The 23150-nt window shown below is 42.0% G+C and overlaps 2 protein-coding genes across 3 annotated transcripts in view; both read left to right on the top strand.

The window, feature by feature from the left end:
- srrm3 (serine/arginine repetitive matrix 3) overlaps positions 1-10523 on the top strand; it is a 72229-nt gene extending 61706 nt beyond the window's left edge. Inside the window, exons 11-14 of one of the 2 annotated variants that reach the window (XM_071460353.1) lie at positions 6823-7118; positions 7213-7464; positions 7552-7677; positions 9573-10523. In XM_071460353.1, the coding sequence (XP_071316454.1) occupies positions 6823-7118; positions 7213-7464; positions 7552-7677; positions 9573-9840 (942 nt within the window). In that variant the 3' untranslated portion in view covers positions 9841-10523. Of the gene's footprint in view, positions 1-6822; positions 7119-7212; positions 7465-7551; positions 7678-8664; positions 8803-9572 lie in introns of those variants that run through there. The other variant, XM_071460354.1, reaches the window with a different exon arrangement.
- A 10047-nt stretch (positions 10524-20570) lies between these two features.
- Positions 20571-22954, top strand: LOC139607470 (uncharacterized). Its single transcript, XM_071460351.1, has 4 exons — positions 20571-20998; positions 21180-21470; positions 21734-21862; positions 22177-22954. The coding sequence occupies exons 1-4, from the start codon at positions 20818-20820 to the stop codon at positions 22392-22394; spliced, it is 819 nt and encodes a 272-aa protein (XP_071316452.1). The 5' UTR covers positions 20571-20817; the 3' UTR covers positions 22395-22954.
- The last annotated feature ends 196 nt before the right edge of the window (positions 22955-23150 follow it).

The following is a 23150-nucleotide window of genomic DNA, read 5'->3' as shown; positions in this document are numbered from 1 at the left end:
TAGACTTCATCTTTTAGTGATCAAAATATTTCAATGCTTCACAGGAAAAGAAAAGTTTTTGATATAATAGAATAGTCAAAATTAACACATATTTAGTGTGTCACGATTTTACTGTATAGTATCTAAAAAGAGAATCAAAAATGTATTTTTTTGTTTTACTGTCTTTCAAATCAAAGTGACGAGGTGTATAGCATTTCAGTGTTGTCCAGGAAAGCGCAGCATAGACCTGTCAGTACTAAATGCAAACACCGTCATTAGTTTTCATGAGATGCATCACACATGCCAAGATGAAAAACAATCAACTGTCCTACGACAGCTTTGGAGCTTTGAAGCAGAACCGCAGGTGGACACAACATTAAAACTGCTTCCTGCAGGCTAGCCTGCTGCAGGGACATTACTACTGACTGTACATTTAGTTACAGTTGTAACTGAGAAGTCTCAAAAGTGCTTATAGGCCAATGAAAAATTTTACTAAATGTAAAGTCAGTAGTAAAATCTAAATATTTTTGCTTTTAAATTATTTTATATATATATATATAGATATATATATATATCTATATATATATAGATATATATATATATTAACTGTGACACAGTTAATGCATACAAAAAATACAATTCAATGAAATGTGTTCACTTTATTTTTTATTTGATGTTTTTTTATATTTTGGCATTTTAAATCTTCCACAGAATCATTCATGCCCTGAATCTATATCATGCCACAGAGTGGGCCCTTTGTACTGAATGGGTTACAACTCTTTCTTCAAAAAAAAAGAAAGAAAGAAAGAAAGAAAGCAGTACAGCACACGGTTCACAATACGCTCATAAAATTTTATAGACATGAACTGCTCCTTGTTTGCTTCTGTTAGGCTCTGATTATCTAAAAGATGCTGCCTGTGATGAGATTTACATGACTTTCTGCTGTTTTGAGACCAGCCTTGCTCTTCCACACTGTAAATGGATCATTAAAGCTGTAATAGGATGGCAGCCAATATGTTGAAATAAAACAAAAGACATCACTTAGACATAGGGAGCACTTGTGAGACCAACTTCTTCTGATGAATAAGCATCTAAATGGGTGGCAATCACCCTGTAAACACTCCCTCCAGAGAACTGATGTCTCCTATTTTCCACTCCAGCTTGCATGTATCTATGAGGTCTCATCTGATCTCTTTCTCTCTTTTCTCTGTCATTACTGTTTCTTTGTTTCCTTTTCAATTTAAGTGGTATTTACCCATGAATAAATGCCCAAATCTTTCTGTCTCATTTATATAAAAAGCACTCATTTGCTTTGGAACTGGACCAAGTAGGTTAACTGGGTACGTGAAATAGTTTCTTTTTGTCAATACAGTTGTCTTTCTTCTCAAGCACATGCTCTGCTCAGTGATAGATCCTCTTCTCCTCCAGACGTCCAACATCTCCTGCCAAAGCACCAGGGGTTAAACACATGCTCCTCTCTACTGCTTTACTTTACCATGTCGATGTGCATGTTGCCCCTAAGTGGCAGTATCTCTTCTGTCCCTGACGTTCTGTTTGTAGCCTATCTGTTCAGGCCAGTGGAGAACGGATGTCTGTTAGATCATGCTCTTTTTAGCCATTCAGGTGGGATATAGTGAAACAGGAGCATTTAATTGGCTCGCATATTTTAACAGCATCTTTGCAGCATAAGGTTGATGCTGCCCCACTCTTGTTAATCTCCACCAAAGGCTAAAATATGTCATATTAATCCTCAAAATGAAATCTTTGCACAGGAGGATGGTCATGTGTGACAGATCCTGGATCTAACTGAAGTCTGATTTTGCTACAGCAGTTGTGTGGTTTAGCAAATGTTCTGTATAGCAGCTCTGGTTTTCTATCTGTCAGCTCAGTTTGTGTTCCTGTAGTCGTCCCCTGGTTCCATTTGGGACTGTCTCATCCACTGCAGGGGAGACACTCCCGGATGCTTCCCATAGAAAAACTTATGGAAGCAGCCATGCGCTGCTCTTTATCGGAGGTGGGGAAGGTTAAAAGCCTCAGTCCACGGAGAAATGCACACAGTCTGTATTTAGAAACTGAGCCTTAAAATGAGTCATCAGGACTTCTGTAACTTTGTGATGTCACAACAAAGCAGTCAACCGCCCCCAGCCGTGCCCCAAGCCTGGCCCATCTGTCTAGCCTCGCAGGATTTGGTTTTCTCTCAATATTTACCTGAAATCTGCTATATTTTTATTAGATTACTCAGAAGAAAGGCTCAGATCCTCTCTTCTGATTGGCTCGCTGACTAGCTCTTGCTAGAACTCCAGAGAGAAGCTTGAGAGAGGAGATAGAAAACTACAGTGAGATGGTTTTGGTACTTAAAACTACAAATATATCTTCTTATGGATATCAGAACTTAAAATAAAACACCAGAAAAGAGTTAAATATGGGACCTTTAAGCAGATGTGTATTTGCCAAACCAACCACTTAGGGCCGGGTTATGCTAGTCTATGGAATGTGTTGTCCAACCACAGCAGAAATCAAACGTCTTTATACCTGTTTCAAACTGCCACCAACTGTGGATGAGGAACCCCTTAAAATAAATAAAAAGAACAGACTCAGAAGACTGAAGACACTGACCATCCAAGGCCGTATCACAAGTCCACAAGGATGAGGACTAACTGGTTTTGTAAATACAGGTGTCTTTAACAAGAGCAGCACACAGACACTTTCCTGAGATTGTCTATGGGAAGCATCTGAAACTGTCTCCCACGCAGTTGTTGAGATAGTCCCGAATGGGGCCAGTCATCCTCTTGCTCATTATTAAAAGACTTATTCAAACACTTGAAACACAAGTACACGCACTCTTGAAAATAACTAGGACAACTCACACCTTTATTAACATGATTGTTATTTTAAAAGGGACCCAAGCCATTTTGAATGCAAGCTCCCTCTTCACTTTAAGAATTTAAACAGCAGATTTGATGAAGCTCCTTAAGGCTCCCTCTCACCGTACCTGTGTTTATATATAATTTAAAAAAGATCGCTTGGAAGAAAGTTGGGCTGACGTCCAAAAAAGTACAGAATAGAGAAGTGCTGCTGCTGAAGAAGACCCAGGCCAAAATGTGACTGGGGTCCCTTTCAAATGTGCTTAGTCTCTTAGTTGTCCATCTTAGCAGTGACTGCCCCCTCCAACACTCTTCTACCCCCGTCTCCTCCTCTCCTACCTTGTCATCTGTGTCCTGTGTGACTCACGTCTCACTCTTGTTGTCCTGGCATTTTTCTTCCCACATATCTTTCATATCTGCCAGCTCTGCATGCCCCCCCCCCCCCCCCCCCCCCTCCCCAACCCCACACCTCATCCTCCTCCTCCTCCTTCTTCCTCCCTTCAGCTACTCTACTCTACATGGATGTCCACTAATATGACAATTAACTCTATCCGCTTACCTCTACCCCTCCACCCACCCTGTTTTGATACAAATATGGCTGCATTTGTACAAGCGAAAAAGACAAAGCAAATCATGTAGGTTTTAGATTCATCCTTTGTTTCTAATTTTACTTTGATTTTAAATTCCATGTGGATTTTTTATTTTTCTCCCCTCTATTTTCTTTCTACTTTTTGGTTTGTTTAGTTCTCCTTAGTCTCTGGACTAAATATGTAGCTTTGATACTAAAAGAGGTCATTGTCTTTTTCCCATTTCGCTGCGGAGAACATTCCTTTCTCCCTTTTTTCTTTTTTCTTTCTTTCCTTTTTTGTTGATATTGCATACGTGTCACTGATTGAAATGGAAGGTAGGTAATGCTTTGCCTACGCACGTGATCTTTATGCAGATGAGAATGTGACAAGCACCCTAGCCTGAGTGACGTCAATGTTTCTCTCTCTCTTTCTCTTTCTCTCTCTCTCTTTCTGTTGTTTACCAATGGTCTTTAACCAAATTAATTTGACTTCATCAATTATGATTTGACTCTTGAAAGATTGGATTACGTAGAGCTCTGGTTTTTCTCTTTCCTCCTTAACTTCATTCTGAAGTCCAATATCCCGTTCTATTATCCAGGTCCATTTCTTTCCATTTTTATTTTCTTTCTGTTTTTGGTAGAATGCATTACTGTTTGTCCAGCATCTCTCTGTTTGTTGGTGAATTAGTACATTCGTCTTATGATTTTCACCATATTGATTTCCACGACCTTTTCTAACAACTGTCATAAACACCAGTGGTTGTGTGTTTTCTTATTATACCGCTTAGTTGTCTTCTCCCTAGTGGAGAACGGCTCTTCTTTCTGCAAGGATCAGTCGGCGCTTTTGCTGTATCTTAGATTACAAAGCAGACAGCACATGATAATGCATGCAGAAGAGCCAGCTGTGTTTGGTTTCACATAAAAGGCCTTTTGAAGATTTACCCTCTTCTTTTCTGACCTGCTTGGAATGAGCAGTGTAGAACAGTGCATCATGTTTGAATCCCTAATCTCTTACCTTATCACTTATCCAAGGTCTGTTTTTTTCATATGCTTGAAATAGGGGTTTTGAATATATTATCACCACCCTCTACCATACACAGTTTAAAGGATAAGGCTGACATTATTCTGTTTTTCTCTCTATTAACAAATCCCTCGCAAAGACCTAGACCAACAATGTGATGTCTTCCCCTCTTTGTCTGTGGCACAAACCTCTGAGCTCCTACAGCAGATGGAATATTTTAGAAAGCAAAATTTTTATTTTCCTACAGCCACAGTAGAGGCTCTGTGGGACCGTACTTACAGTGTGCAGTCGTGCTGTGAGCTAAATGCTAATGTTAGCATACTAACATGCTCTCAACGACAACAATTATAACATGCAGATGTTTAGCAGGTGTAATGTTACCATGTTCATCAGCTTAGTTTAGCATGTTTTAGCGACGTTTGCTAATTAGCATTAAAGACAAAGTACAACTGAGGCTGATGGAAGTGTCATTCATTTTGCAGGGGTGTGATCATAACTCAAAGTATTGGACAGAAAAGTCATTGGGATTCCTCATGTGGGAACCATGAACGTCTGTACAGCATTTCATGGCAATCCATAGGGGATGAGATGTTTCAGTTATTACCAAAATATTGGACTGATGTAGTGTATGTCAGTCAAACAGGAGTAAATGCTGCTTTTGTTGGGGACCAATAGCAAACTGATACATATTTGGTGCTCTAGTGAGTTATTTACAGAACCAGGATAATCTATATGAATGTATATTGCCTTAAAATAAACTACAGTGTGTGTGTGTGTGTGTGTGTGTTCATGGTAATGAAGGAACAGGTGTGACACACTGTTTTTTTTTTACAGTTTTTGGAAACAATGGAGCTCTATAGCACAGGGGAATTCACTATCTGTCATGCTATCGTGGTAGGATCAATACATTGTTGATTTTGGTCTGTCATGGGATTTATTGACAATAAGGAAAACACAGAATCTTTCTGGCCTTATCCCATAATACTGTGGTAATTCTGAAAAATACTAGCGTCAAGGGAATCGAGCCTATTAATGACACTTAAAATACATTTTCACTGTCAAGCAGCAAAGGATCCAATCACATTCTTTCAGTTTTACCAGTTCAATGCAATTTCACTGACTTTTCACTGACCTGTGCCTTTTCTCTTACATCATTCACCCCCACCAAAAAAAAATAACATTTGATTGCCGTAAAATGTGGTTGAACCTGGTTGAGTGTGTAACTTCTCAGTAACACACTCTGTTGTTATGTAGCAACAACTCCCTGGAACGACAATACTGGAAACTTCTGTGATAACTGAAAGTGTCTCGTATCAAGGAGTCCATGAGCACAAACACTGATTGCAACCAGTAAATGCTAAAGTAGTTATCCTGTAAACGTGTCAGGCAGTAAAATAACACCTTCCCCGTGGTAGATACGACATGGAGAGGGAAAAGGTGAAGAAAATACCTGTAACTCTCGCCAGCCAGTTGCTCTCTGATGTTTAGAAAGGTGACTGGGCCCAGAGGATTTACTCTCTGTGTGAGGGACGCCCTGCACATTGTGGTTTTCCTCTTTGCTTTTGAGTTCTTTTCCATTGATTTCCATGCATTGTCTCATGAGTCACTGGCAGGGAAGGGTTTTGTGTCTTTTTCTCTTGCATTTTGTGAATCTAATGATGCACTTATGTTGCCCCACTTTTCCCTTTTCTTCATACCTTACCTACTAAAGGAGGGAATACCACTTTATTGGTAAGTGGATGTTAACCAGAAGGGAGTTAAACAAGAGTAACCATTAAAAAAAACAAAGAAAATGGGTCGCTGTTCACATCTCAGCAATTGTCTTCAGGAAAAAATATCCAGAAAGAGAAAATTGAGTAGCAGACGATTTGTTTTCTGATTCGATTGATTCAATAATTGTGATCTTTATTTTGTTCCTTCCATTTCTGTGATGTTCTGTCAAGTTGTCTTCTCTTTCTGTTTTGTTTTTTTTTTTGTTTAACCATTACTAAAATAACTGAAGAAGTCCTCTTTTTCTACTCTACAAAATCTGTAGCTCTGTACTCTCTGCCTCTGCTCTTAAACTTATTTGATTCACAGTTTTGTTTTTACTTTTTCCTCTCTTCCTCCTCTTCCTAGTTTTTTTTTTTGTTTGTTTGTTTGTTTTTGCGATTATGATTTCTTCAACTCATTATGGTTTTGCATGCCAAGTATTGCATGCGCTGCACCATAGAGGACTATCTATAAGCCATATGGAGAAAACCTAGATCTCTTTCTTTTAGATGTTTACCTTCTTTTGGCAAGTACACCGTAGCACTCAATCACCAACCAGAAAACACTCTAATGCTCTTTTTGTCCTTTTTCTTTTTTTTTCTTTCTTTTTTCCTCTGTTGGTCATCATTTCTCTGCAGAAGCTCCATCTGCTGACTGCTAGCTCTGCAAGCATCCAGCCCACTCTGTTCAGAGAGCACAAGCTCCACAGCGCCTCCAGCAGGAGCCAAACGGGGCCGACGTGCGCAGCGGGAGAGGCTGGGAGTGCGGACGGCAGGATCGCGGCTGTAGGGAGCTCCGTAGCCCAGACGCCAGGGAGGAGAGGGAGCCAGAGAGGCCAGAACAAGAGCTCCCACTCCCCTGCCCACAGCAGCGACTCAGCCCACTCCCAGCACAACCACACTCACAGAGGGAGGACCTCTCGTCACCAGAGAAAGTGAGCCCTCAGTAGCCCACGTTTTCCTGGAGAGTTCAACTTGAGCGCTGCCTCTGGCAGAGTTATCTAACATTTTCTCTGTCGATGACCTCAGGACGAAAGGAGGCCACTCGTCCAAGCGCCACCGCCGCTCCAGCCGGGGCCAGGGACACCACCGGAGCCCGTCGGCTTCTCCAGGGCGACACTCGCACACGTCGGGCAGGAAGAAAGAGGAGTCTCGGAGCAAGCCCAGCCTCCGGCAGCGGAGCAGCTCCTGGAGCAGCGGGCGCTCGTCCTCACACTCTGCATCCAGAGACAGAGGCCCCAGCAAGGCCAAGTCCCCGCACAGCAGACAGAACAACTCCAGGTGAAGCACCGCCCCCTCTCTCACCGTGTGCTTTCATTCTGCTCCCGTGTGTTGATGTGTCCTGGTGTTGTCCCGTGTCCCCTGCAGAGAGAGGGACAGCCCCAACCGCTCCGACACCGACAGCCGGGCTCGCCGCCGCTCACGCAGCTACTCACCCATCCGCAAAAGGAGGAGAGATTCACCCAGCTTCATGGAGGCCCGCAGGATCACCAGGTAGCAAGACCGCCCAGAGTTACCTCACAGCGGAGCTGCCTGTGGAAACAGGCTCCAGTGGGACAGTTTGTCGTTAAGATTTTATGTTCAGCTATTTTCATGTGTCTGGAATTAACAGCACTTAAGCATGACACACTTTAATATATGTTGCTCTCTGCAGGTAGAACATTTCCCATCATTTTACAGCACTGCATTGTTAGGGAGTAAGTCATTCTTTTATGGCTCCAAATTGCTGCAATGACAAGCAAAATGAATAAAATGAAGGAAGTTGTTCCTGCTCTAAGTCTCAACAGAAGGATTTAAAAATCATTCAGATGCTTTAAATCTTTTGTGTAGAGTATAAAAAAAAACTGCAGGATGGATGCAGTGATTATATGGCTGTTTGGTTTGGTAGATTTTGGGTCAGGCATTCTTCAAGCAAACACAAAACGTGAACACTTTTTCCTGCTTTATATATACATACATATATGTGTGTGTGTGTGTGTGTGTGTGTGTGTGTATATATATACACATACACACACATTTCATAGTGAATTCAGCTGTTTCCTTCAGTTTTAATATCATATTGATGCATACATTTTGCAGCTTATTTAGATATTAACTAATAACAGTAATAGTTTATATTTAGTTAATATTTAGACAATATAGCTTATATTTAGTTTATATATCTATATTACAATAAGACAATAAATAGCTACAAGATACTGTACACATAGAATATAATTTCTATAAGATTATCGAAATTAAGAATGATTAAACGATTAAAGTCAAATATGTATTGAATTCATTTCAATTGGTTTGTTTGGTCTGATCTCAGTGAACTGGTTTATGACCATTTACAAGGCTCCTCCATATTGAGAGCTTGTTTGTGTCTTGTTTCCTCCTCTGCTGATGTTTGAATAAGAGTTACCTCTGTTTTCTCATACAAGTGTGAACAGACATGGGTGAAATGTGTGTACCTTGTCATCTTTTACTCCGCTCCTAAAGGTCCTGATGCCAAGACAACAGGATGCTGCTGAACCGAGCTGCTGCAGGCTAGTTACCCTGGTAACAGTTGCCGTGCAGCAGGACCCCTCTAGTCTGACCCCTGAAGCTTGGCTGAACAGCAAACCGTCAGAGCTCCCCTGAGTAAACCTGGCCTCCTCCTGTTTTTCTCTGTCCTGTCTCTGCTCCTTCATCTCCTCCCTGAAACTGACACAGAGAAACTCACACCAACTCTAATGCTGCACCCCACTGCGGTCACGCACTAATGTTGTAACACAGGGATTCAGAGATTAAAATGCTATCAAGGTTTATTTAAGTAGATACCCCCCACTGCACAGCCTGTGGATTTCCATGGCTGATACAGAAGACCATAGCTGAGGCGGAGTTATCTACAACGCTGCTGAAATGACAAGGTGGAGCACACCTTGTAGCAGCAGGGATACCTTGATAGTGTTTATCTCTCCCTGCACTGTTGACTGTCGATTTTTTCTGGGTGTTGGCGTCCACTGAGAAGAAGAGGTTGTTTTGGGAGCTAACAGCTAATTATCTTACAGGAAGCACCTCCAGAGTGGCTCTTAACAAGGCAATCTAAGCTTAAGCTTAAACTAACAACATGCTTTTCTATTCTACATGTGTGTGTGCAGTTATATTGTCTGTGTGTGTGTGTGTGTGTGTGTCTGAACAGCTTTTTTTAACCCATATAGCTGCTCTCTTTCAGATCCTGTACTGATCTTAAGTCTACCACTTCTGAAACCTTCTCTTCACTGATTTGCTCTTGAGCGTGTTTGACATCAGCATCAGATGTTCATTTAACACATATTAAAATCCCACTGACACTAACCCGTCACACTTGTCGTCTTTGTCTAAGATAACTGCTAACACTTCATCCTCCCTTTCTCTCCCATCCCCAGCGCTCGGAAGCGGCCGATCCCATACTACCGGCCCAGTCCTTCCTCATCTAGCTACGACAGCAGCCCGCCACGGTCCAGCCGCAGCCGTAGCCGCAGCTACAGCAGCTACAGCCGCAGCAGGAGCCACAGCAGGAGCCACAGCAGGAGCCGGAGCCGGAGCTGGAGTCGGAGCCGCAGCCAGAGCCGGAGCTGGAGCCGCAGCAGGAGTCGCTCCCGCAGTCACCACAGCTACTACAGCCGCAGCAGCTATGACAGCCCCGGCTTCTGAATGCACAGCACAGGAGGGGAAATGAAAAACAAGCAGACGAGAAGTCCTGTTTAATTGACTGTGCTCCAGTTCACTTGTGTATCTCTACCAAGCCCTCAACAGTGGCCGCACCGCTGTTACAGTCTGGGGCTCAAACTCCTCGACCCACAACCAATAACCCTCTCTAACACAGAGCCTGGATCAAAGAGGGGAAATGTATTATGATAGAGCACATTGCTATGAAATTGGGTGTCACTGTTCATGTCTTCACATGTCCAAGGTATTCATGATAATTGGTTACCACATGTCAAGAATTCATTTGGTAGAGCCCAAAGAACAAATCTTGCTGTATGTTAGCACTTTCTTTCTCTTCTTCCACAAAACAACCAAAAATGAATTCATTAGAAACTTTACATTATACTAATATATAAGTATATATATATATATAGAGAGAGAGAGAGAGAGAGAGAGAAGGGGAGAGAGAGAGAGAGAGAGAAACATCCTAAAAATAGGCGTTGAGTGGAAGACAAAATGAGGACACATCAATTACTGTACATTTCAGAGACATTTTTTTCCCCTTATCATGTACTCATCTCCCCAAAGACTTCCATTTCACTGAAGCACAGAGATCAACAGAAGTGAGAACAAAAGAAAAGTTGACAGATGAAATAGGAAGCAAAAAAAAAAAAAAGAAAAAAAGAAAAGAAAAAACAGGAACTTTTTTTATGATGAAAATGGTATTGTATAGGTTTGTCTGTATAGATGTAAACTCCTTTAAGTTCTGGCTTTGTAAACTATGCACTGTATATTCCATATAGTTTGAGGAGGTTTGTTTAGCATGATGCATCAGGAGAGACTTGCTGCTCGTGGGAGAGAGTCTTTGTCGAAATGAAAGATGCCAGGGTGCATCTGTGCTCCCTCTGACCTCTGACCTATACAGTATGTCAGACACCTGCATACAGAGAAAACATGTATTATGTACTTGTACTCTTTTCCCCGTTAAAAAGATTATGTTGATTCTGCTAATCCTGTTTGAGTGTGTGTGAGTCTGTGTGTGTGTGTGTGTGTGTGTGTGTGTGTACACGTACCTCCTCTGCAATGACCAGTGAGGTAATTGTTCATGCTGTATGGTGCTGTACAGGAAAACTGTCTGCAAAATGCCTCCATGCACACATTTGTGTTGACCACAGCTATTTATGGCTCTATTGTATTTATTCATTTATTTATTGGGTTATTTATTATTTAATTTATTTATCATCATGAGCTGGAAAGCAGGTGGATGATGCTTTGAAGACGAGATTGCTGCGGATGTATTCCCATGTTTTACGCACAGTCGGTTTCTTGTTGTGGCAAAGGATTATTTCAGATTAGCGAGCAGCGTGTAGATTTGCTGCTGTGTGTTTAAGATGCTCTGATTTTAGCCGGTGGAACTGAGTCTTCGCCCACGGTTACTCCCACAACTGCTATCATGGTATCCCCCTACCTATAGTAATGGTTCATTTTAATGCAAGCAATTGTGGCTCTGCCTGTACTGAGAGGAGAGGGACCAGCCTGAAGCAGAACCAAAACATCTCCCTCTGTGGGGAGGACAGTCCATTATTCTCTCTACTGTATGTTTCCAGACACCACGTACACTAACCCCTTGTATGATGGGTTGCACCATGTTTCTGAAGGTCGCCTGGTTACAGGCTTCAGACGGATATACGTAACTTTATGTATACAGCAGAGACAGCAGCAGCTCTGTGACGCCTCCCCTGTGTCCAGCTTCAGTAGTGCAGTAAACAAACTGGCGAAACAATCAGGGATCACCCTAAGTCTTCCTTACCATTCGTCCAGTCTCATGTCACTCACACAGTGTTGCATTCCCAGTGTGACTTATTAACCCAATTATAATACTCTGCAAACCTGTTAATTTATTCAAAGTATAGCATTGCCCCTTTTGTTCTACAAGTCATTCTTTGTAATGTACAAGTTATTATACCTGACAATAAACAGAAAAAAATGGATAAATACTTTTACTCTTGTGGTCTTTTCTCTGAGTTCAGGTGCAGTGATGGTGTGTTGTGATGCAGGCGCTGTGCAGATATTTGCCTACAGATGGCAGCGATGACAAACTGTCAGTATCTCCAAATGAAAACTGAGGGACCACCACCACTCCAGTAAACCCAGGACAGTGGTGGTTTATTTCAGGGACTCTGCAGTTATCAACACCATACACCTGCTGTGACATAATGTAACTCTGATAGGATTATATTTGTTTCTATAAAAATGTAGCCAAATCTCTAAAGAATGAAAATCAATTTAAAAATAAAAATACAATAAAAAATAAAAATTGAGAGTGAATAAAAACAAACTAAAATTCCCCAAGAAATTACCTTAAAAACCTACCATAAAGAGTATCCCCATTTGATTACAGCAGTCTCCACTTTCATTTCACTGATCATTTATTTTCGCTTCCTTTTTCTGTTTTCCATGCGAGTTTCTATTAGTTTCCTACTCTCTCTGTATGTGGAGAGAGAGACAGACCCAGTAACACCTGCCCACACAAGACCTTGGTTTCGCTGCATAAAGCTGAGAGCCCAATAAACTTTTTCACAGCAGACATTTTTGACTTAGCAGGAAAAATCACCAGTGTAACATGTTTCATTAACGATGGCTCACCTCCATCAAGAAGAGGTGGGAGTAAGTCACATGTGCACAGACACAGTTTATTATCTACACTAGTTTCCACATTTAAAAGCCATGAAAAGGTTTCTTTTTAATATTAAGGAAAACATGACATTGACATTTTGTCGTAGTGTAGTCTGAGCTTCAGGCCGCCTCCTGAAAACTGAAGTTTATGACTGGTTAATGGTAAGTTGAAGAGCAAATCCTTTCTTTTCCTTTAAAAGAAAAACACCATCCAGCAAAGTGTTCAGTGTGTCAAATCACTTAATTAATTTCATTAATCATACAGAGATTCACAGATGGGAATAAGTTTTTACAGTTGAAATTAAGCAGTGTTAATATGTGTTTTATGAATTTCATTTATGTAATTTATTCAGAGAATTTGATGAAATAAGGCTTTTATTACTACTTATTACTAAATCCAAAAAAATGGCTATCATTTACATTTAGATATAATTATATTTTGTGTGTGAGCAGGATAGAAAAGTCAGTTTTAGTGCATTCAAAGGAGTCAGATGGCTTCTCTTCAACTTAAAGTCAGGATTTGTTTATATATGATTGCTTAAAACATATATCGTCATCTGATTCAGATGGTCCCTCCGCTCTCCGCTTACCTTCGCAAGTGTGTTGTTCTTGACACTTCCATGTCAAATTTTTGATAAACATTTTATAAGAGGCTGCTAATATTCCACTAAATGTCAAAAGTAAATGAATTGAGCTGATCAGTTAATAAGTCATGATATATTAAAGACTTAACTTTCCTGACAGTATGTTGTTGTTCAGATAACCTCAACCAGCTCCAACATTAAAGGAGCCTTTTGTCAGTTTTGCTAATGCTACATAGCCAATGTTAGCATGATCAGTTGTTACCTTACCAGTCTTGTCAAGCGTTTCAGTCATTGTTGCATTTAAAATACAACAGGTTACAATTAACCCTCTGAGCAGTTTCTTCTTCGGGGCAGGCTGGATGCTACAGTGACTCAGTGTCAGAAGTGATACAGACCGGAGCTAGCTGGTTAGCATGCTAACTTCAGTAGGAGAAAAGAAGTGATAGAAATAGAAGCAAAACATGGGAAACAGCTCTTGGTGAGTAAATGAATTAAGTTTGATGCTGGACTCACAACATTTCTTCTAGACTGCTAAGTAAACAGCTGCTGATGCTAACGTTAGCTATGTAGCATCCGCAAAACTTACAAAAAGCTCCTTTAAAGTGCTGCTTTTTTTTTTTTTTCCATCAACATTTATGCTCCTATGATGTATGACAATAAAACGTTTACTTTCTTCTGCACCAGAATGAGTGCAGGACCTGTAATGGAGTATTTTTACAGCGTGGTGTCACTGGGGTCGCCAACCGTTGTGTAACATGCTGACTCATCCCATTATATCCGGAGCTGTTCCGTATTGAACTGATGCGGCACGAGCTTTGTTGCGTATTTTTGAGAATCAATTCAGTCAAATCTATGGGAGGGAAATATCACTAAACTCACTATCATTAAAGACACCCTCCTGTTCTCTCTCAGCCTGTCAGGCCGTTGTTACACTACCCAAACACAGAACGCGTGTATCCTAGCAATTGGTCGTGACCAATGACAAGTCAGCTACTTCACCCTGCAGTGGGTGTGTAACTCATAAAGTCGACGTTACTGGCTTCAGTTGAGTATCTAAGGAAGTATCTAAGGTACCTTACAGAACAGTTTAATGAAAGATCTAGAAAAAACATGCTAACTAGCTAACAATCCCTGAGCTACAGCACTTTCTTTGCCGATTTTAAAAATCTAACCTCATGGAACAGTATCTGACATGTCAACAGCAAATTATCATCCATCCATCCATTATCTATACCGCTTATTCGAACCGGGTTGTGAGGGGGCTGGAACCAATCCCAGCTGACATTGGGCTAGCTATCTATCAGTCTATCACAGGGCCAGCAAATTATCATGCAAAACAATACTGGACAAAGCCAATTTCAAATCCATATGGACTGCACACCGAAAGCTGTGCTGTCTATAGTCAAGCTCAGAAACAGCCAGACAGAACTTGTCACTCAAAAATGATTTGTATGAGATGTTCGATTAATTTGAAAAATGTTATCATGAAACTAGAAATATTTGTCTCCAATAATCAGTATGACGATGATGGAAAGTGACTGGAGTTACAAAGGGATGAAAGTGTGCATTTCCAAATTGAAATACTGTTTTATGCTGATAAATTACAGTTATATATTGTTATTGCTTAACTGACCCAAATAACTGTTAATTTACATGTGTGGGATAAATATTTTATGGTATTTTACAATTATTATGAAGTACAGTGTTATACTGTTGTAAAGCCACAGTAAATTTACAACAATTCATTACAGTGAAATCCTCTGGATATATGAAGTTTACAACATGAAATAGCCATTGTAAATTTGTATATGTATATATATAAAAAATATTTATATGATGTTTTTTTATATGGTATAACACGTGTACAATGCAGGATCTCTCACCTCAAAAATATTTAATTTGGGATATCAGAAAGGAAACACCAAAGGGGTTAGCAAGCGTGGCATAGCTAGCACAGGGCCAGACGCCTCGTGAGGCGGCCAGTAGTTACATTTGTATAAATGAAAGAAAGTGTACATACAGGTCAAATTCTACCATTATTATCTTTAATAAAGCAACAAACAATTCTGAATCAACATCACTACATCAATACATTCTGACTTATAATCAAAAGTAGTTTTAAATAGCAATTAAAATTATGATATGGGACTTTTTAAATACAACATAGGCTACTATAACATAGACATTATTGTTATGTATTTATATTTATTTTATTTTAAATGCCCAAATGAAGAGGAGAACCTTTGTGTAGCTGGAGGTGTTTCAATCGGCCTCACAGATCCAGATCAGCGCGAGCTCTCTAAGAAGACGAGGAAAAACTCCCCATGAACCTCAGGACAATGTGAGGAACATGTGAAGAAACCTCAGGAGAGGCAATTCAAAAAGAGATCCCCCTTCCTTGGATGGCTGGGTGTGTGTTTGTATCTTTGTGAGGACCAGTTTGAGTTTCGCACCAGGAAAGTGAGGATATTTTGGCCTCATCTCCCTGGTGTAAAGTCTAATCTGTTCTTTTTTTCCTTTTTAATGATCGTGGAGTTCTGCAGGTGGGCATTAGAAGAATCTCCTGTACCACTTCCTTTTCTTTTTTGTGACCTTTCTCTCCAGTTCTTCCTGCTGGGCCTTCATGCAGGTCTCCACCATCTCCATCTCTTGTTCCTTCTCCTGCAGAGTCTTCATCAGGTCGTCTTTGGCCTCCTCCTGCCACTTGAGACGATTCTTCTCCAGCTGGAGGTCAACCTCTTTCAGAGCAGCCACAAGCTCATTTCATTTCATTTTCATTCAGGGAGGTTTTCTCCTGCTGCCACTGAAGATGGTCATTCTGTAGTTTTTCCTCCTTCTCCTTCAGTGTTTCCTTGAGGTGGATGTTTTCTTCCTCAAGTGGGGGGAAATGAAAATGAAAAAAAGAACCCAAAAAGTGGCATTTTCTGCACATTCCGCCTGGTATGCATAAGCTATTCTTACTGTTTGCCTCTATACTGTTGAATAAATGCTTTCAAACCCATTTGGGAATTAATAAACACTATAGATAGAAGAACTGTTACACCTCAAAGTAACTCTGTATCTTGAAAATAATCCCCCATCCCTCTTTAAAATTAAAATAAGAACACAAAAAGAGCGTTTATTTTGGCTGTTCCACCCTGTATGCATTCACTATTCTTACAGTCTGCTAATACTCAAAGACTAAACTCATATGGAATACTTGATTAGAATTTTATTTCAAATACAAAACAGTTAAATCATTTTTATTCAGCCACATTGACATGGAAAAAACTTGAACTTGTCGGCCATAAGTAGCACCTCACATTTTTCTTGTGTTATTCTGTCACTCCTGTCCAGGTGCCAGCCTTTCTAGACTTTCTTGCAATTTTGCATATTCCAGTGTGGTTCGATCACTCCTCTTGCCCAGGTATGCCATGAGAGCATCTCCAAACTCCTGTGCTGTTTTCATCCTCCTCTTCCCACTGGGCAGTGTCACCTGGATTCTGAAGATAGGATCAACTTTAGGCAGAAGCGTGGTACTTTCTCTGGCAAACTGAACCTCAAGCTTCATCCTCTGCAGCTTTGCATTGTTGTTCAGACTTTCATCCACAAGGAACTTGTCAACTTCCCCACTGTCAGTGAAGGGGCCACCTCTAGATTTCAGTCTAGTCTGTTCCTCTCCTTTCTTTGAGCCATCTCCTGTTTTTGGTCTGCCCCCCTCTTGAATTTCGCCTTCATGAGTTTACTCCAGTTGAGTTCAACCTCTCTTTTTGCTTGGGCTGCTGCCTTGAAACCTCTGAAGGACGGAATCTGTCCATCCCTAAAGCTCCTGGCTCTTCTGTAAAATGATTGACCTACTGACTGCGTTCAGTGTGCCTAGCTTCTTCAGTCTGTAGTCCACCTTGCCACATTGTCTCTCCATCCCAATGTTGTGCACAGGGGTGTCATCAATGTTACTAGCCTGTTCACTCACAGGGTAGTCCATTGGCAAGGTCTCCTCATCAATCCCATAGTCCCTCCTCTGCCTGGCCAGGACAGTCTGCAGGTGGGGCTGCATGAGACCTGTCAGGTTCTTCACTTCATCCAAGTGTTCGGCAGCCACGTCTGACACTGAGTTCAGGACCTCCTCTGTGTAGGTCTTCTTTACACCACTGAACAGCTTGTCAGACACTACAGGATACTCAGGTGTTGTGAATGTAGTGTAGTTGTCGCTGATTGGCTGGCCCAAGCCTGTATGCAGTCCCTTGTAGAACTCCCTGAGCTGAGTATGGGTAGCATCTTTTTCTATGGTTCTGGCATAGAAGGGCTCCACCAAGTGCACACCCATGCAGGCAAACACCACGAGGACAACCTTGAGGTAGGGAAGCTCCATCACTTCTCTGATGAGGCAGGCCAGGCGGTTGTTGATGTGAGGGTTCTGGCTCAGGTACTCTGTCAGATGGCCAAAGTGGTATAGCAGGACTGCTGCTGCCCTGGAGAGACACCCAAACCTGCTGTCTTTGTAGGAAAACAGCACACTGGATACCTGCCTTTGCTCAAGGAAGAGGAGGACTTCCCTGTAGCGGTTCCAGGGTTTGTGGGCATACTCAGGAGCCACCAACTTGAGGCACATGTCCAGTGCCTATCCAGCCACACTGGCATTCTTGCTGTCTACATCCAGATCCACCATGAAACTCTATAGCATTTGCTCCATCTTCATATCAGCCTCCACCAACTGCATCACCTTATTCATGGCACTGCTGAAGCCCAGTGTAGTGTGGGTGCCACAAAAGATCTGCCCTGCTGGTGTTTCCAAGTTGTACATCTCTGCCAACAGCTTTGAAAACCCTTTGTTGTGCTCTGTACTGTCAGTCATATGTGCATCGACAAGTTTATAAACATCCTCCACACTGACTCCTCTGACCGACGCCAGTATTTCGAACCCCGTATCCACTTGCATTGCTATGTCCTCAGTGGTCTCTCGATGGATGGGTAAGATAGGCAGAGGAAATGGGCTGTCTTGACCCACATGCAGCCCTTGTACCATGAACTGGCCTACAACTTTCTTTGTGGTGCTGTCTGATGCATGTGTGATCATTTTACCCTTGTCCTTCTCCTCCTCAAGCTTTTCCACAACTAGACACAGACTTTGCACCTAAATTTGCTGCAGAGCTGCCCTTATGCTTCTAGTACTTGGTACTGTATCCTTGTCAAAGATCTCATCACATTCCCCAGCACTTTTCCAGCTTCGTCCAAACATAGTGTTGCCTACTTCAATCACAGCTTAGCTCGCCTCACTGATAGAAAGTCCCTTTCCTGAGAGATTGGCTATAGTTGTGTAGAACTCATCCCGGACTTTTCTCTCGGACAATCGTATGTGTTGAAACTCTTTTGGTAGTGGATCTTCATCCATGTCTAGTTCAGCAACATCCGTGAAGATTTTTTTCCTTCCCTTGGGTTCTGCTCGCACCTCACTCACTTCACCCTCCTTTTGAAGCTGTGTGTCAGTCTCAGACATCTGTCTCAGTCGCTTTGGGGGTGTGCCCTCTGTCTCTTCATCGCTGCTGCAGCTGGATATCTCACCAGCTTCAATCAAGATATCTGTGATGTGGTCCAGAGTTTGCTATGAGAACTGCTGGTCTCTCTTCCTCTGGTACTCTTCGCTCCTCTCCGTCAACCTTTGGGTTCGCATCATGCTATGGTACCAGACAGGGTCCACACCTTTGGTACAGAACATCCTTCGCTCTGTCTTCTGGTCTTCATAGTATTTGTACTCCATCTCACTCATGCTTACACACCACTCTTTCTCCAGTGATTGCCACTGTATAGGGTCGTGGGCAAATACATCAAAGAGCTCAGACTTTGTGTGAAATAACTCTTTGTATTGTTGGACAGCCAGTGAGTCTTCTTTCCCCGTCTGTCCATACCTCTTTCTGCCCTCACTGAACTGTTCCCAGATCCTTTCTATCTTCCTCTGGATGGTACTCAAGGAAACACAAAACACAGTGTCGTGGTCGTACTTGGCGTAGACCTGTTTTGCCACTTCCCGTGCTGCCATGGTTGTAGTCACTCTCCCATTGCCCATCTCCAGGTGGTACCATATCATGCTTATGACACTCTGCAGTGTGGGGAGTTTTGTGGGTGGTTGGAAGTTCTTGGAGGGAGGAAAGTCGGTATCTGCATTATAAATGTTTCTGGTAGATCTAGTTTTGGACATGCGTCTGGGCTCTGCCATGCTTGATGATTTATGTCATCAGACTGATGTGACTTCTCTGAAAAAGATAAATATTCTAAATTAGATTAAGTTCCAAGCACTAGGTCTAGGAGAGTGTTAATTACTTCGGTGCTGTCTACTGCTTTAGCCTAATGTAACAGTTAGCTAAGTAATTATTTTATAATAAAGCTAGCTGGCTAATTTGAGCAAAAACATGTCAAATCAACTGTTGCACTAAGCTAGTTAGCTAGTTTGAGCTGTCAGGCAACTAACTGTAGCATTCAGCTTGCTTGCTAGCTACTTTGAGGTGTCAAGGAACTAACCGCTAGCTAGCTAGTTTGAGCTACATTCTTAACAGCTAGCAAGCTAAAAGTATGCCTAATATTGGATGAAAAGCTAAATTATCATATAATTTTGTTAAAAAGGAAAAAACATACCTGCGACAACTCTGTTTAACTGCTTGTCTGATGGTGTGCTGAATGTGATTGTCTGCTTGGGGATTTCAACGGTTTGCTTGCAGTCAACCAGGAGCCACAATGCATTATGTAAATGTACTTTATTATATTAGAACTTTGCAACATCTGACAGGTGAACCAAAGTGTTCTCTTAAGATTTTATTTTAATTTTAATGATAAAAGGGGGAAAAAGTGGGGGAAAAAAACATGTCCGGTTTAGTTTTTGGGTGGGGTGGGGGGTTTATTTCATGATAGGTACCAACTCCCAAAACAAAATATCTCCCAAATTACCCAATGCACCATCCCTGAAGTGGGCGTAATCATTTTCCAAATTTTAAATTTTTAGGCCATTTATCCCCCGCCCTAGGTTTTCTCTTGAAGGAAACGGAGGCGCTCCGTCTCCAGCTGATCTTCTGCCCTTTTAAGGGCAGCTCTGAATTTGCTGTTCTCCACTCTGACTTCTTCCAGCTGGGCTTTTTGGGAAGCCTGGGATCTTTCCACAGTCTTCTTTGCGTCCTCCTTCTGTTTCAGCTTCTCTGTTTGAGCTTTCTCAAAAGCAATACCTGTTTCCAGATCTTCTGCTTTAGAGTGAGCCTCAACCTCTGCCGTGTCTTTATCAAAGAGCTGCACTTTGAGACAATGAATGGTTGTCTCCACGTTATTTTCAGCCACAGTGCGCAGCTGCTTCTCAACCTTGACCTCCAACTTCATGCCTCAACTTCTCCTTGTAGGGGCCTTCTTCTCTCTCTGCAGGGCCTCCAGCTTGAGTTGAGGGTCCCTGTTACTCGAGGTAATTTTTCACCCTCTGCACGATCCTCTTGGTCTTTTTCAGCTCATATTGCAGAGCCTCAGTGTCACTCTGAGAAGAGGGGACGTGTTTAGCCCAAGCCTCACCGTGCGTTCACACCAAACGCGATGGACGTGATGAACGCCACAAGTTTCCATTCAAAGTCAATGTAAATGGCGCGATGACACGCGATGCTGCATCGGGCGACGCGATGGACGCGATCCATCGCGTCCATCGCTTGAAGTTGAAAAATTTGAACTTTTCAAGCGACATCGCGTGACGCTGTGCTGCGACATCCAATCAGCGTTGATGTCCAACCCACGCCACCGACGTAGTTACGTCAGACGCACATTTGAAAAAATGGAGGAGAAAATTATTGTGGCTGTCTGTGGACACACGGAACTTTATGATACATCGTCCTACTTTTACCGGGACAGAACAAAAAAAGATAATGCCTGGAAGAAGGTCGGCGAGGAGGTACAGCTTCCTGGTAAGTTGTGAATATTTAGGTTGTTTACAGCTATCGGATATGACTATGTTAGCAACGGTTAGCACTAGCATGAATTCACATTGCAGCAGACTGTCAGGCTACATTACCTATGTAAGCATGTTAGCATTTGTTGATTTGTTTATCTTGTCCGTAAAGTGATTCTAATGTTATGCATTGTTAGTGGAAGTATGTCGGAGAAAATGGAAGAGCCTCCGCGATACATACCTCAGGGAGAGGAAGAAAGAGGGAGAGAAAAGGAGTGGGTCAGCAGCAGGGCAAGTCAAGAAATGGAAGTATTCTGCGGTCCTGTCTTTCCTCGACCCCTTCATTGCACCCCGGGAAACTAGTGGCAATATGGCTCGGGGGGTCGAGGAAGACGGGGCCGCAGAGGAAAGCATGGTGGTCGAGGGAGAGGAGAGAGATGATGAGGCAGCAGCAGCAGGGCCATCATCAGTTGAGATTGAGCACGGAGGTTGGTTGACTAGTACATGATACACATATACAACAATGTATATTTCCCCCCAATACACCCTGGAGGATTATAAAACACCTTGCATTATATTTAGAGTGGAAAATGTTAGAAATTGGTAAGATAAGGTAAGAAAATTATGTTGTGATTTTCATAGAGGTATGTATAGCAAAATGTTGACCACTGTCATAAACTGGAATGAACTAAATCATTCACATATCTTTCAAATAAAAAAATACAGTAAGTTATGTATGTCACAACTACAGATCAGTCCTCAGATGAGCAGAGTGGCAGTGCTCCTCCTCCTGCCACTCCGGACTCTGCTGCTGATGGCCCTTCTGCTGCTGCCAGAGGCCCTGCTGCTGGCCCCTCAGGAGAAGGTGGATCTGCCACTGGTATGTACATACCAGTCTGCCATGTAGTCCTCCCATTAAGCTGGCCTGCTCTCCCTGCCTTTCCTCCCACCAGAAGCTCTTGTTAACATTTCCCTGTTAAAAGGGTTTTCTATGGAGTTTTTCCTCAGTCGATGTGAGGGTCTAAGGACAGAGGATGTGGTTATGATGCCATGTAAAGCCCTTTGAGACAAACTGTTTGTAAAAAATGGGCTGTACAAATGAGATTGCAAGTTGCTATAACATAAGCGGAATCAAGTTTATACTTTTTGATTGCCTGACACTTTTGATTCCCATGTTTGTGTTTCAATTTTCAGCTGGCTGGAGGTGCCGGAAGGGAGCCAGGGAGAGAAATAACAGGAGGATGAGGATAGAGGAGCTCCTCATCAACTCACTTGAGAGGCAGCAGACAGCACCTCCAGCACCAGCTCCACCACCATGCACAGTTCCTCAACAGCCTGCTTCCTTCCCTGAAGAGGTTGTCACCCCAAAAAAAAGAATACGTAAAATTTCAAATCCACAAAATGATTTATGAAGCAAGCACGTACACTCTGAATCTGGAACCTGTAGCTGATTAGCTAATTGGGTGACAACCTCTTCAGGGAAGGAACCAGATAACCAAGTATGTTTTCACATACAAGGATCAGCGACAGGATCTAGCCTTGTTGATATAGTGTGTATATATATATACACACAAGTATTGTGTGTATATATATATGTGTATTGTATATTTTACATCTTGTCTGTAAACATTTTATATATTTTATATATTTTGTATAATATAAACTACTTTACTTACGTTCTTTTTGTTCTTTCCCACTTTTTCTAGTTGATAATGTACATATGTCAAATAACATTCAATTCCGTTAAGAGGTTAAATTTTATTATAAAATGATCATATAACAAATTTTTGTCTCATATGATATAAATTGAAGATATGGCACGTATTGGTTAAGTAAAGTTTTTTTAAAATGATGAGAACATACCGGTAGTGTATTACAACAACAAAAATGGCACTTAAAAATAATATTTTGATATTGCAGGACTTTTGCTCTGTTGGAATTGTAGGTGGCTCTTAAAAGAGCCATTTTGGGGTGCTTGTGCACTAGATGTTTTCCTGCCAGGGGACCTTTCCTTCGCTGGTGAAGTAGGAGGTGAAGGTCTCATGCACCCTGATGGCCTCTCTTGCTGCATTGTTGGACGCAAGTCTTCCCAGCCCTGGCAAAGGCTCCACCTCGCCACCTGGGACGCTCCCCAGCACTGCAGCTGCTGGAGTTGTCTGTCGCAGGAA

This window comes from Trachinotus anak, unplaced genomic scaffold (assembly GCF_046630095.1).
Source record: "Trachinotus anak isolate AG129_WGS33_773 ecotype Australia unplaced genomic scaffold, CSIRO_AGI_Tana_v1 ptg000024l, whole genome shotgun sequence".
NCBI lineage: Eukaryota > Metazoa > Chordata > Actinopteri > Carangiformes > Carangidae > Trachinotus > Trachinotus anak.
Note: the sequence above shows the minus strand (reverse complement) of the source record. Positions and strands in the feature narration are given on the sequence as shown.